General features: G+C 45.1%; 1 protein-coding gene across 1 annotated transcript; it reads left to right on the forward strand.

The window, feature by feature from the left end:
• Positions 1–1,935: 1,935 nt before the first annotated feature.
• On the forward strand, positions 1,936–14,259 carry CCDC198 (coiled-coil domain containing 198). Its single transcript, XM_074543996.1, has 6 exons — positions 1,936–2,223; positions 6,243–6,319; positions 8,898–8,984; positions 9,998–10,096; positions 10,925–11,090; positions 11,761–14,259. The coding sequence occupies exons 1-6, from the start codon at positions 2,040–2,042 to the stop codon at positions 11,967–11,969; spliced, it is 822 nt and encodes a 273-aa protein (XP_074400097.1). The 5' UTR covers positions 1,936–2,039; the 3' UTR covers positions 11,970–14,259.
• The last annotated feature ends 831 nt before the right edge of the window (positions 14,260–15,090 follow it).

Genomic DNA, 15,090 nt, shown 5'->3' on the forward strand with positions numbered 1-15,090 from the left:
ATACTAAAGAATACAAAAAGGATACTTACTAAAATGCTAAAAAGATAATGAAAATTTGTGACTCTTTCCAGAGTCCCAGCACAGCTTGGCCCCGATTGGCAAAAGAGTCAAAAAAACTCACACCAGAATCTAATGAAACAATCACCTGTGGGTAAACAATCTCCAAACACATTCCACATGAGCACAACACAGGAGAAGCAAATGAGATAATTATTGTTTTTCTTTTTCTCTGAGGCTTCGCAGCTTCCCAGGAGAAAAATCCTGGGCAAAGGGATTGTTCAGAAAATGTGAATGCCACAGTTCCCCTTGGTTCCCCCTTTGCCCTGTGTGAAGGGGAGTAACAAACTGTCCCGAGTCGTGGCACTGCCCTGCCCTGGAGCTTTTCCAGCATCTTCCTTAAAGCAAGGGCATCAGAGCACTTAGCAGCCAATGATTTCATTTTGACTGCAATAAATCTGCTGAAAAATCCAATTCTGGTGGGATCATCATCACTTACAAGTTCCAGCTGAGTTTGGGAGAGACTTTAAAGCAGTAAATGAAATGGGAGAAAGGGATTAAATTCTTCCAGTTCTCCTGGCAGGGACTGTCCCTAAAGGCACTGTATGGGACCAAAGCTCCTCCAGCCCCATGGTTCTACAGCACAGTACTCAGGAATTTCACTGAACTTCACAGATAGACAAAATAAAATAACATTTTGCATTAAATAACCTCCAATTCAAGAACAGGATGAGCATCCCTGCCCAGGATCTCAGCTGGCACCAGTGAACTGCAGCAAGGGCATCCTCCTGCAGCTCCCCCTCACCCCAAACCTCAGCTGCTGCTCTTGGGCTCTTTGCTTTTCAGAGTAAAACCCTTTGAGGAGGGAACGTGGGCAGGAGAGGGGACTGGGGAGTGTGGGGAGCCTGGCAGGATTTTGGCAGCTCCTGGGTAAAACACAGATAAAGCACATGGGTAAAACACCAGATAGAGCACCATGGGCTTGACCATCCATCTGGGTTTCCACTGCTCCCACACATCCATCGCTGCATTTAATTCATGATTTTCCCAAGCTGCTTAACAGGAATGACCTGTTCTCAGCTGAGGGAAGGTAATTAAAATAAAAAGGAAAAATAGACAGTGAGCATTGAGAAACTCTGGGGGGAATCAGGGCCTTGATTTCACATTTTCATTTGAAAAGAAGAAGGGGAAAATAAAAATACAGGCCAGGCTGCTCTGCTCCCTCGTGCCCTGTGTGACCTGGGAAAAGCAAAGTCACGAGAGATGTTGGTGCTTTGTGGCTGAAAACATGAACTGGTTGGGATCTTCCAGGGATGAATATTTTCTCCTGGGAGCAACCAGGTCTAGTGGAAAGTATCCCTGTCCATGGCAGGGGGGTGGAACCAGAAGATCTTTAAAGCCCTTTCCAACCCAAAACCTTCTATGATCCTATGCTTTTATGAACAATCAAATATGACTCAGTTTTACCAATATTCTCAGTTAGCTTTGTCCTAAAGCTGAATTTTTTTTCCAGCAGTGTCCTCAGGCAGCAGCAGCAAAGGAGGGGGAAACTCCTGGGCCAGGCTTTACTCCTGGGCCAGGCTTTACTCCTAGGCCAGGATTTACTCCTAGGCCAGGTTTTATTCCCAGGCTAGGCTTTACTCCCATTTATTTAATCCTGCTTCTCCCATGCAGGATGGGAGATATTTTAACCCTTCTGGAGCTCCAGGGATTGAAATTCCTTCCAAAACCTGAAGATTTAGCACAAGAGCTGATTGAAGAAATACCTGCAGGCCAGATGAGGTGGTGGTCCTGGCTGAAAATCTCTTGTAGGTAAAAACCAAAGTTTCTCCAGAGCTGGGCACTGGCTCCTGAGCTGCTTCCCCCTCTGTCCTCCCTGCAGGGGAATGGCTGGGAAGGGTCAATATTTAACCAAGGTGGGAAGGACATGTGTGGGAGCTGGCAGGGCCCTGGGTGGCTGACACAGATCCCTCTCCATGCTCAGGAGGGAGGATGGTTCCTGAAGGCTTTTCCTGCTCCCCTCAGAGCCCTGGCTCTGCAGGATGGGCCTGAGCTCCTCCAGGGTGACCAGGGTGGCCCCAGTGCCCGCCCAGGGGGATGTGCCCGCTCTGGGTGCCCTGCAGGGGCTGCCCACAGAGCCAGGCCAGGCCCCAGCCTGGGGAAAACCAATATTCCAGCTGGAACTGCCTCCTCTGAGGGAGACCTGGTACGGGAGAGCCTCGGCAGGTGAGGGGGCACTGCTGGGACATTGTTGTCACCTGGGGTCACCCTTGTCACCTGGGGTCACCGGAGCTGTGGCTGTGCTGTCTACACTGGACGTGGGTGCAGGGGGGGGGTTGGTGCTGCCTCAGCTGTTTTGTGCCATTTGTGCCATTTGTGCCATTTCCAGAGTGAAAAAAATGCCAATCGCTTGTTTTTAGAATTTTAAAAGTTTAATAGTAATAAAATGGTTATAAGAATAGTAATACAATTAGAGTAATAATAGTTTGGACAATTTGGATTAGGACAATATGAGACAATAGAGACAAAGAGTTACAGACAGTCTGGGTACCTTTTCTGGGCAGCCCAAAAAAGGACCCATGTTAACAGAGGATTAACCCTTAAAAGCAACAGCCTGTTGCATATTCATACACCTCATACATGATGCATAAATTCCATTCAAACACAGGATTCTATCTGGTCAGTGTCAACTTCTTCCTCTGAATCCTGACAGCATCTTCAGGACTGAGTGAGGCAGGAAGAAGTTAATTTCTTCTGATAATGGAGCAATAAGTTCTCTTTCTCTGAAAGATTTAGGTGTCTTGTGGCTTCTATCTCAGTGTGAGCCCTTTCTTTAGAAAAAAAAAGTATCCTACATAGCATAGTTTCTATTTTAACCTCATGTTATAACCTAAAACTATATTTAACACACTACTTAAGAGAATTAACACAGCATAGCATTCTAACATAACACATCTAATATTCATTTTAATATTTGTGAAAATCCAATCATAAAATAAGCATTTTTCACACCAGGATGTTTCAGCTTTGGGAAAACTTATCTTTTCAGTGTTTTGCAAAGTGTCTCACTCAGCAGAGCCCAGCTCCTTGCTCTCATCAGACACCCCTGCGTGCAGCCCAGCATCCCCTGGCACCCCCTGTGACCCCATCGCAGCCCTGTCCTGCCCACCTTCCCCTGCCAGGCACAGCTCTGCCCTGATCACAATCAGATCCTGGCCAGGTGAAGCTCAGCACTGGAATCAATGATGAATTTCCAGGAGCAGAGGAAGGCAGAGAGCCTGGCTGTGCTTCCCTACCAGCAGCCTCCAAACTCCATCCACTCCCAAACCCTTCCCAGAGCTCTGCATCCATCTGGAAGAGGAGGTGCAGCTCTCCACAAGGAGCTGGATGCTGACAAATGCTTCCCACAGCTCTCAGGGCAGTGTGGGGAGAAACATCCATGAAAACCAGGGAGTGTGAGGAAGGGCGAGGCAGAGGGAGGAGGATCTGCACCCCCAGCACCCCCTCCCTGCTCCTCCACTCCCAAAATCAATTTCTGACCCATACCAAGCAGGGTTAAGCATTGCTGCTTCACCAGAGGCTGGGTATTTCCTCCTGGATCGTTCATCAGGTGGCATCAGGAAGCAGTGAGAGCAAATAAACCTCTGGAGTGATAGCAGCGACATTCCCCGAACTGAGGTTTGGGGGAGAATACAAATCAGGTCTTGCTGTAGAAAAGCAGGTTTTATGTGCTCCACGAGAGCAAGAACAGCCAAATGTTCCTGTTCTGGGAAATTATCACTGGGCTTTTAACAAATGCTTGTTTAAAAAAAGTGTATTTTATTAAAAAATTAATAAATGCAATCTTCCATTACTTTCCATTTTCAGAAACAAGATGAGTATGCTCAGGAGGACTTGAGTGAAGTATTAACTCGAGCTGCTGTCTAAATAAGCAAAGCATCCCAGAGAACTGGTTTTGTTTGGTTTATGAGGGTCCAGCTTGGCTTATTTTAAACCCAGATTCCCGCAGAGGGGAGGATCTGCTGCTGCTGAAGTGCAGGGGTGAAAACCAGGAGCCACAAGGATGCCTTGAGCTGGGGTTTGGTGATTTGGGGACATCCAGCCCCCCGCTCTGTATCTGCAGAGCACAAGGACAAATGTCCTGCAGGCCCCATCCATGGATGGCATGGGAGGGAAAAATTCAAAACAACACCAAACACAAACCATCAAACCTCATAAAGGAGAAATAACTCCCTCAAAACCCTGCCCTTCACCCGGACAAGCTTCTCCTAAGGCACAGCCACCTCCCTGTGCTGTGTCCCCGTCCCCATCTCCATGGGCCACCTCCTTCCCTTTCCTTTCCCCTCAGAAATTCCCTGGGCACCCACTGCCTGCAGACAGAGGCAAAAATTCCCTTTTTCTCTAACAAGCTGCTATTCCACCATGTGCTCCCTGCAGGTTTGTCTCCAGAGGAGCCTCCTGTGCTGGAAATTTTCCCCTCAGGCTCCCATTCCTGCATGTGTGGAGCAGCCAGAGCTTCACTCCGTCGTTAAACATTGCCAGGGCTCTGCAAAACATTTACCTGATGGAGGAGTCACCATATCCCAAATCCCAGCACCTCACAGGAGGAAGAAATTCCTCCCTCTGAGGGTGGTGGGACACTGGCACAGGCTGCCCAGAGAAGCTGTGGCTGCCCCTGGACCCCTGGAAGTGCCCAAGTGTTCCAAGGATGGGGCTTGGAGCAACCTGGGATACTGGAAAGTGACTCTGGGATAGTGGAAAATGGGAAAAAAAAAGATCTTTAGAGTCACTTCCAACCCAAACCATTCCATGATTCTGTGGTTGTCTTCCTTCTCTTCCCCAAGATCCCAGACTTGGGGTCTTCCATGAGGTTCAATGAAGGCCCCCATAAACTGACCTCCAAAATACTGCTTTTCTTGTTAAATATAACTAAAATTTGATTAAATTTGACATCAAAAAATATGATTAAATTTGACATCAGCTAATGCTCTTCCTGCATTTTATCCCCAGCTCTCCTCTGCTCAGCCTCACCTCACTGAGCTCCATGCGTAAAATGTCATTTGCATGCACCAGGACAGTGTCTTGGGGTGAAAATGTGGGATAAACACATTTTCATAAATATATAGATAAAACGTTGTGTGAAAGAAATACTTCCTGCACATGCAGGTATTTATTTGTGCAAGGAAAGCACAAAAGGGGCAGTGGTGTCCAGCTGAGAGCACCAGCACAGAACAGATCCCAGCCCAGATCCTGTCCAGGGCTCAGAGAAAGCTCTGCCCTAATAGCTAACAGGGATCACTGGTGTGTGACACGTTCTTTTGGGCTGAGTTCAGGCTCTGGGAGGGCACCCAGCCCTTTAATTCCTGCTGCTGCTGCAGCCCAGCTCTGCCACAGGCAGCAAATCAGCAGAGCTATTGCTCAGTCCCACCAAAAAATAACAATAATCAGGGGCTGAGCAGCAGGAAAAGACCCAAACTTTGCCTGGGCATGACTTTAACAGGGCAGGCAGCAGAGATCAGGGATTGCTTGGCCAGCTGATTGTGACACTGTTCACAGGGGTTTTCAGATGAGGGAAGAGATCTGACTCCATGGCTTGATTGAAACTCATGGCTTGTTTCCGAAGGCTTGATTTATTATTTTATGATATATATTACATTTAGACTATACTAAAAGAATAGAAGAAAGGATTTCATCAGAAGGCTAGCTAAGAATAGAAAAGAAAGAATGATAACAAAGGTTTGTGTCTCAGACAGAGAGTCCGAGTCAGCTGACTGTGATTGGCCATTAATTCGAAGCAACCACATGAGACCAATCACAGATGCACCTGTTGCATTCCACAGCAGCAGATAATCAATGTTTACATTTTGTTCCTGAGGCCTTTCAGCTTCTCAGGAGAAAAATCCTAAGGAAAGGATTTTCCATAAAAGATGTCTGCGACAGCTGATAGTTACAGGGCATGGGATGAGCAGAATCCCTTGCCCACCCAAATCCCAGGGGCTGGGAGAGGCACAGGAGACACAAGGATGGTGATGGTCATATTTAAAAGCCTGAGTGGCTGTAGAGGTATTTAGAAATCACAAGCACACCCACTTTACTCCTGCAGCCCATAGAATATTCCGTGTGTCACTGGAATACACAGCCAGGGACATCAGTGGGATCTTCAACCAAAAAAACAGGGCACAAAGCTATGGCTGAGTGCACCTGATCACCCAAAAGTAACTTCATCCATTTCTTCAACCTTTAAGGGCCCCTCTCCTGGAACACCTTGCCGGGACAGGATGGGACCAGCATCATCAAGCAGCACCCACCTCGAAGGCCTCAGGTAAGGCAAACTGAAATATTTGTCTCCTCAAGCCAGGTCTCACAAGCTCTTGGAGATCTATTTTGTACTCAAAATAGCTCAGCTGCCTTAGAAGGCATAAAATTTTCCAGCCTGGGACAGAGTTTTACGCAGAGTTTTACCCAGTTTGGGGTTTTTTTGGCCTTCCCAGCAGGGCAGGCTGATGGGCTGGGGCTGTGGGAGCCTTTCTGCCCCCATCCACCCTGTGCTTGTGGCCTCGGTGCCTTCCTGAGGTGATGCCAGCCTGGAGCACGGCTTGTGGTGGCACATGCTGCCATCTAGTGCCACCTTCCAGCTTCATAGTTGGCTTTTTGGGTTTTTTTGATGCTAAGAGACGTGCATTGTCATATTTGCTGAAAAATCCCTTCGCCAGGATTGCTTCTCCTGGGAAGCTGAGAAGCCTCAGAGAAAAAGGAAAGCAACAATTATCTGATTGCTTCTCCTGTGTTTTGCTGCTTTGGAATGTGGTCTGGAGATTGTTTACCAACAGGTGAATGTTTGATTGGTTCCATGTGAATTGATTTCACTTAATGACCAATCACCATCAGCTGTGTCAGACTCTGAGGAGTCAGTCAGGAGTTTTCATTATCATTTTTGGTAACCTTCCGTCTGTATTCTTTCTCTATTTCAATATAACATAACATAACATAAATATAATATCCTTCTAAGAACATGGAATTAGACTCATCTCTTCACCACATCCTGGGGACCCTGCAAATACCACATTTGGCACTGGGGATTAGTGGGGAATTGTCCCTTTAAATGACACTGATTTTTCCTCCTGGATTTTTACACAGATCCAAAATGACAGCTCAGGATTCAGCAGCAATTCAGTGCAGACATGGCCCTGTTGAGTCTTAACTTTTTTTTTTGTTAGGATTGGGATTAAATGTGTGAGATGGCATTTTTTGTTTGGATTTAGATGTTTATTAGTTTTTATTTCTATTACAGTTTTCTAAATTGTGAGTTTTATAGTATTTTATTTTAATAAATTTTAAAAATTGAGTTATATCCCTTTTTTGTAAGTTTTTTTAAGGATAAATTGTTTAACTGAGAAATTACACTTAAATTATTTTTATTTTTAACCTAATAACTAATTATTTGTGATTTGTAATGTCAACTTTTTATTTAAATGTATAATATTATTTAAACTTATGAAGAAAGACTAGTTTTTGTTATAAATTTTTTATCTTGTTCTATATTTTTAAATAATATATTTTAATATAGAAATATTAAATAGTAAATATAATCTATTAATAATAAAATTAAAAGTTTAATATAAACTATTAAATAGTGTATAAATGCTATTTTAATAAATATTTATATATATTTATATTATAATATTTAAATATTTCTATAAATATATATAATATATAAATGAATAATAATTTAAAAATAGATATAGATATATTTTAAAATATTTTAAAAATATATATTTTAAAGGTTTAAACTCTACGTTTTCTACTATGTAATATTATACACTTTTATTTGAACTATATACTCATTATCTTAGTTTTGTTATTTAATTTTGGAAGCCTTCTTTATGGCCTCAGGTCAATGCAGTGTTCTTTTGGGGGTCAGTGCCTGTCAGGACAGAAAGTCTAAAATTCTCAGTGACCAGGGTTCCAACATGTCCCCATTTATTGGCCACTTGTTCATAATCAAGGAGTTAATTGTGCCCCAAATAAAATATAATTCAGGTGTTACAAAGTCTTTATGATGTCCCCTTTAATTTTTATTAAGCTGTACTGAGCTCTCCTCCTGGGAGGGAACTCCAGGTGGAATCACCACCCCTGGGAATGTTCCAAAATCGTGTGGATGTGGCACTTGGGGACATGGTTTGGTGCTGGACCTGGCAGTGCTGGGGCAATGGTTGGGCCTGATGGTCTGAGGGGTCTTTTCCAGCCTGGTGATTCCACGGACACCAAACCATGGAATGACCCAGCACCACCTCAGAGCCTGGCATGGTTTAAGGAGATAAAAACCCATGCTTGAGATAAAAACCCATGCTCAGAGCAGCCTGTAGAGCAAGGCTCTGCCTGTTTCACCAGCCAGCAGAAAAGGAACTTTGTCCCATGCACAGTTCTCCATAGAGAGGTCTTATTTAGGCCAATGTAGAATGTAAAGACTGGCTGGACAGAAGGAATGGTGCTCCAGGTCTCCTCTAATTGGGATCTGCCCTTTGATGACCTGATGGGATTTTAAAGATTAAATTATACACACTCAGCTTTGCCATGAAACAATCTGAGCTGTGGTTTGGCTTCACTCTGGTCTTGGATGGAGCTTTGGGTGCTGTTTGGGCTCAAAGAGAAATAGCTATGGGATGGAATTACTGTCAAACTGGGGCTTTGCTGCCTGTGCTGAAATGTGAAAGATTTCCCCAGTTTTGCCACTCCTGAAGGACCAGACGGTGTTCATCTCCCTGAGATGCCAAACTCCTCCCTGTATCCCAAGCAGCTAGGCCAGAATTGGAGCTGGAGAAATGTCAAGGTAGTTTCATATCCTGTTTAATGATCCTGTGGAATGAGCAATGTTAATATTATAAATCCTGGACTTGCAGAGGCTTGAACCTGCCATCCCTCCCCAAGCAATCGCTCCTGCGAAACCCTGGAGTCGGCCAGCCGTGGCAGCAAGCCCAAAACCCAAGGTAAGTGCATGAGTTTGTACCCCAGGTCATCCCTGGCTGCAGGCTCCTTTTTCCCTCCCCCTTGGGGCACCCTGAAGGGCAGAAGTTGGTGTTTAACCCCTGGCTGTGCTCCTGGCCCTGGCTGAGCCCAGGACACTGAGCTGAAACGCTGCCATGTGGGTGAGAGGATCCAAAATAAGGGGAAAGCTTCCTGATCTCCAGCATGACAGTTCCCTGGATGAGATGGACCTGCTGAGCCTGGGTATTTAATATTTTAGAGGCTGAAAGTATGGGAGGCACGTTTTTAAATTAGTTATTTGAGCACCCATCACTTGCAGTTGGTGGGGAGAAGGGAGAGACCTCCTCGCTCTCCCTGTCAGGAATTTGGAGCCAGGTGGGGCTCAGGCTCCTCCCAGGGAACAAGGAATGAGGGGAAATGCCCTCAGTTTGTGCCAGGAGAGGTTTAGATTGGATTTTATGGAAAATTCCTTCACCGAAAACATTGTAAAACATTAGAACCACTGCCCAAGGCAGCGGTGGAGTCCCCATCCCTGGGGGGATTTCAAAGCCATGTGGATGTGGCACTTGGGGACATGGGTCAGTGGTGGCCTTGGCAGTGCTGGGGGGACAGTTGGACTCCATAATCTTAGATACCTTTTCCACCCTTCGCAGTTCCATAAATCTGATTTGAAGGCTGCAAACACTGTGTGCCACAAACATCCCCTGCAGCCCCAAACATGCAAACGCCGTTCTTCCCTTTGGATCATGAGATTATCTTGGAGAACCAACTCCAGGCAGCAACACCTGGGGGGCAGAAGCACGAATACATCATTTTAATGAAGTTTTTTTCCCCTCCTGCCCCTGAGCTGTGGGATAAACTGCAAGCACAGTGGAAATCTGTGCTGAATTCCTGCAAGTTGGAGATGCTGGCTGCCTTTATCTGGGAGTGCCCGAGGGGTTTGTGAGCTGTTGGCTCTTCCTTTCTCTTTCAGAAAGTGCAGGTGTATTTATTTGCATCTTTAAATACCTTGTAGGTAGTGGAGAAGAAGGGGCAAAGCCTGAATCCCCTCCCTGGCAGGAGGCAGCACTTGCACAAGCTTCGGATGCTGGACTTGACCCGCAAGCGACAAGAGGTAATGCCAAGGTGGATTTGGAGAGTGTCACAGACATCTTTTCATTAAAAATCCTTTCCTTAGGATTTTTTCCTCCTGAGAAGCTGAGAGGCCTCAGGGACAAGATGTAAACACTGATTATCTGCTGCTGTGGGATGCAACAGGTGCATCTGTGATTGGTCTCATGTGGTTGTTTCTAATTAATGGCCAATCACAGTCAGCTGGCTCAGACAGAGAGTCTGAGCCACAAACCTTTGTTATCATTCTTTTCTTTCTATTCTTAGCTTAGCTAGCCTTCTGATGAACTCTTTTCTTCTATTCTTTTAGTGTCGTTTTAATGTAATATATATCATAAAATATTAAATCAGCCTTCTGAAACATGGAGTCAGATCCTCGTCTCTTCCTTCAACATAAGACCCCTGTGAACACGGTCACAGGGGAGGGGATGGGGGTCTCTCTCCCATGGACCAGGAGGCTTCAGACCTGTTGCTGGGAAGAGGAAATGAAGCTTTCCCTGAGTTTTAGGCAGAGGGTTGGTGGGGAGCATCCCCAGGCCCCTGTGATCAGCAATTACCTGTGATTTTTCCAACGCATTGCCCTCGTTTGGCCATGACTCACAGAGAAACCAAAAAATCCCTGTCCCAGTCATGTTCTGTCATGTACCCACTCTGGCAGATTCCATTTGCTTGGGTTAAACTACTCGACTGTGCAATTATTAATTCCAGGGCCAAGCCGCTAACGCTGTGCCACCTCGAGTCGAGCTATTAAAGCACATTAAAGCACATTAAAACACATTAAAACACATTCGCGCCTCTGCTGCTTGTGTTGACAACTCATTTGCAAACCCAGGCGGAGCTGAAGAGGAATCTCCACAGGGAGGCGAAAATCAATAAGAAAAACATCAAGGAATTGAGCCCCAAGGGTGTCCTTGGCACTCCCCAGAGAGGTGACAGCACCAGCAGCCCGGACCCCATCCCTGCTGGGCACAATCAGCGCTTTCCTGAAGACGACCTTGGTAAGTGGAATAATTTTCCAAGGAGATGTAAAACTCACCAGCCCTCCTAAATGTCATCAGAGGAGTTTCCCTCTGATGTGGAAGATGCATCCACTGCTCCATCTCCTGCAGGGATGAGAAGCAGGTTCAGGGGGGAAAGGCTGAGTTTGCAGGACAAAGCATTGGAAATTGGAATGCACTCACTGAGGCTGATCACTTTTTGGGTTTAGGGTTTTTTCCCCACTGTCCCTGCAGAAATGGATCTCAGCCACCTCTTCATCCTGACCTGTCCGAGGGATGAGCCCTGTCCTACTTTGCCTGCATGTGAAAACCTCTGGCACAGGCTGGGAATGTTTCACCCAGGCTGGAAGTGCTTAAATCAGTGAAAAACTCACTGAAGATGAACTTCCACCAGGAGCAAGGGGAACAAACCTGGCTTCCTATTCCCTTGTGGTTCTCCACCTCAGCTCTGTTCCCCTTGGGGATAAAGCCATACTGCCAGACTCTGTAATTTCACCAAACATAATCCTGAGTGTGTTACACCTGCCCCAGACGTGGGGTCTGGTCTCAGGATTTTCCTTACCTGCTGTCCACAGCCATTCCCAGCTCAGGTCCAGCTGACTGAGAAGCTCTGCAGCTGATATTTTATTTTTGATATTTTATGATATTTTATTTTTTTTCTCTCCCCCAGGACTCTGCAGGGCTGAGCCCTCTCCAGACAGGAGGGGGAAGGTTGACCTGTGGTTCTGCAGGGAGCCACGGACCAGGGATCTGTTCTGGGACTCCTCCAGCACAGACTCAGAGGAGTGGGAAGAGAGGATTCACCACAAACCCACGCTCGTGAGGACCAAGACAGAGAGAATTTCCCTCTTTGATGACTTCTTTGACAGGGATTTCTAGTGGCATGTCCCAAAGAAATGAGCCCCAGCTCTGGAGGGGCTGGAACCCCCCAGATGGATGGGAGGGGGTTGGGGACAGTGAGTGTGGAGTGTCACAGACACATTTTATGAAAAATCCTTTCCTTAGTATTTTTCCTCCTGAGAGGCCTCAGGAACAAAATGTAAACATTGATTATCTGCTGCTGTGGAATGCAACAGGTGCATCTGGGATTGGTCTCATGTGGTTGTTTCTAATTAATGGCCAATCACAGTCAGCTGGCTCGCACAGAGAGCCCGAGGCACAAACCTTTGTTATCATTCCTTCTTTTTCTATTCTTAGCCAGCCTTCTGGTGAAATCCTTTCTTCTCTTCTTTTAGTATAGTTTTAATGTAATATATATAATAAAATAATAAATCCAGCCTTCTGAAACATGGAGTCAGATCCTCATCTCTTCCCTCATCCTCAGACCCCTGTGAACACGGTCACAGTGGAGGAGTGAGGGGAAGATAGGAAAAGGCAGATATTTCTAGATAAAAAATACAATTTTGAGCTAAAGGGGACATTGCAGTTCTGTACCTGTCCCAGATGCCATCCTTGTTCTATACCACAGTCCCCAGACTTCTAAACCAGGGGTGTAATTGTGGCTTCTGAAAGCATTTTATTATAGAATCAGAATGGTTTGTGTTGGAAGGGACCTTAAACATCATCTAATTCCAGCTCTGTAAGTGTTGGGAGTGGAATTTCTGTGAGTGTGGGCCAGTGGAAAGGACATCTGGAAATGAGGAGCTCACTGATGTGGGGTGAGCAAAAACCCCCTGGGTTGTGTGGCTGAATCAAAATTATTGGGGAATAAAGCCTTGGATGGAGCAACAGTGAAATGGGGTAGAGAGAGGAGGAGGGGGCTGGGGAAAGTTCTGGTTAACCCCAAATATCAAATTTCAACTGAAATTAAATGTTTCTCTTGCCTCTGAGTTACTCAATCCTCCTGTTTAAATTGGTGTTAACCATTTTTAAACCACAACCCCCAGTTCAAAATGCGAGGTAAAATAATTCATTTAGAAAGTCTTTAAATTACATTTTTTTTTTCTTCGCATTTCTAAAATTCCTCTTTCACTTTTGTGGATTTTGGTTTGGGTTTCTTTCAGTTTCTGGGGTTTTTTTTTGGTTTGTTTGCTGTTTTTGGTTTTTTGGGGTTTTTTTATTATTTCCTCTCCTCCCTGTCCTGCACACAAAAATAAATGTACTTGCTTCAGAACTAACCACAAGATTTATATAAAATCTGAAAAATCTGGCTTTGGTTAATTTTTTTTCCCTGTCCAGGGTTCAGTGCTGGGGAGTGACTGATGGAAATGGAGAAATCTCCATCTTTCCCTGCAGACACTCTCCCAGGGATGCTGATCAAGGCTGCAGCACCTCCCAGGGATTTTAACAAGCTGCCCTGTTGCAATCTGACATTTCAAAAATATGATTATCTGAAGGTGTCTGATCTATCAAAAACGCTCTCACAGTTTCCATCTCACATAAACTGAATTTTTTTATTAAATGATCTCATTTTCCTTACAAAATAATTTGCTACCTGAGAGGGAACTTCATCCAACTCTCCTGTATCCTATCTGGTTGTCCCTGGAGGTCCATAAAGGCCACCAAGTTTGTGGTTCACAGCATTTATATAAAAGGATATTTCAGTTAAATATCACAGTTACTTTAACATGGCAAACTGGATAAGTAGGTGTGAAAAATGCATGTATTTTATGATTGGCTTTTGGCAAATATTAAAATGAATATTATAGATGTTGTTTAAGAAAGTAATGCTGTATTAATTCTCTTAAGTAGTGTGTTAAATATAGTTTTAGGTTATAAAAAATTTTAAAATAGAAACTATGCTATGTAGGATACTTTTTTTAAAGAAAGTACTCACAGTGAGAGAGCAGCCACAGGACACCTGAATCTTTCAGAGAAAGAGAATTTATTGCTCTCTTATTAGAAGAAATGAACTTTTTCCTGCCTCAAAGGTGCTGTCAGGATTCAGAGGAAGAAGCTGACACTGACCAGGCAGAATCCTGTGTTTGAATGGAATTTATGCATCATGTATGAAATGTATGAATATGCAACAGGCTGTTGCTTTTAAGGGTTAATCCTCTGTTAACGTGGGTCCTTTTCAGGCTCATGCTGCCCAGAAAAAGGTACCCAGACTGTCTGTAACTCTTTGTATTTATCGTCTCATATTGTCCTAATTCAATTTGTCCAAATTATTATGACTCTAATTGTATTACTATTTTTTTAATAACCATTTTATTACTATTAAACTTTTAAAATTCTAAAAACAAGTGATTGGCGTTTTTCACATAGGGGACTGGTGAAACACGAGGGAGGGAGAGATTTCCCCACCAGCTCTGATTGCCAGCACCAGCTTTGCCTCTGTTTGCAGCTGCAGACCAAAGGCATTAACCCTTCCTGGTGCCTCCTGCTTGTCCCTTTCCCACCTGCTCTTTCTGGAACTACCAGGGGACAAAGCATCCTCAGATCAGCTCCTTGCTGCAGGCCAGGGGCTCCAGGAGCAACAAACATCATCATCATCACAGCACTTTCAGCTGGAGACCTGATCCTCCCGTTTTTCAAGCCAGAAGAGCAAGATCAGAGTCAGTTCTGGGTTACCCAGGACAGGGGAGGCTTGTCCTGCATCCCTGTGCCCAACCTGTGCTCCCTCCCACAAAGCTGTTGTGGTGTGTCTGCTCTGCACCCTCAGGTTCCTGATTTCCACAGCCAGGAAAAGAGCAGGAGACACATTTTTACACTTATTTAAGGGAGTGAGAACACCCATGGCTGACTCACTTTCACCAGTATTTATCTTTGTTGAAAATCCCAGGCAGAGCAGGAGCTGGAAATCACAAAGCCCTAAATCAAGCTGGAGCCTCCACAGCCAAGCTGCCCAGGACTGAGCTGCTGTGTCCTGATTGCACCTGCTTTTGACATCCCTGAATGTACAGCCCATTACAGAATGTCTGCCTGCTCCTTGGGGAAAGCTGCACTTTGGAGAAAGCCCACACACCATGTGGGATCTCACCAGAAAAACACAAAAACAAACCCCAGCACAGGGAAGGAAGAAGAGGAGGAATCATTTTAATGAGAAGGAGAGCTGCTT

The sequence above is a fragment of the Zonotrichia albicollis genome, chromosome 6, assembly GCF_047830755.1.
Source record: "Zonotrichia albicollis isolate bZonAlb1 chromosome 6, bZonAlb1.hap1, whole genome shotgun sequence".
Taxonomy (NCBI): Eukaryota; Metazoa; Chordata; class Aves; order Passeriformes; family Passerellidae; genus Zonotrichia; species Zonotrichia albicollis.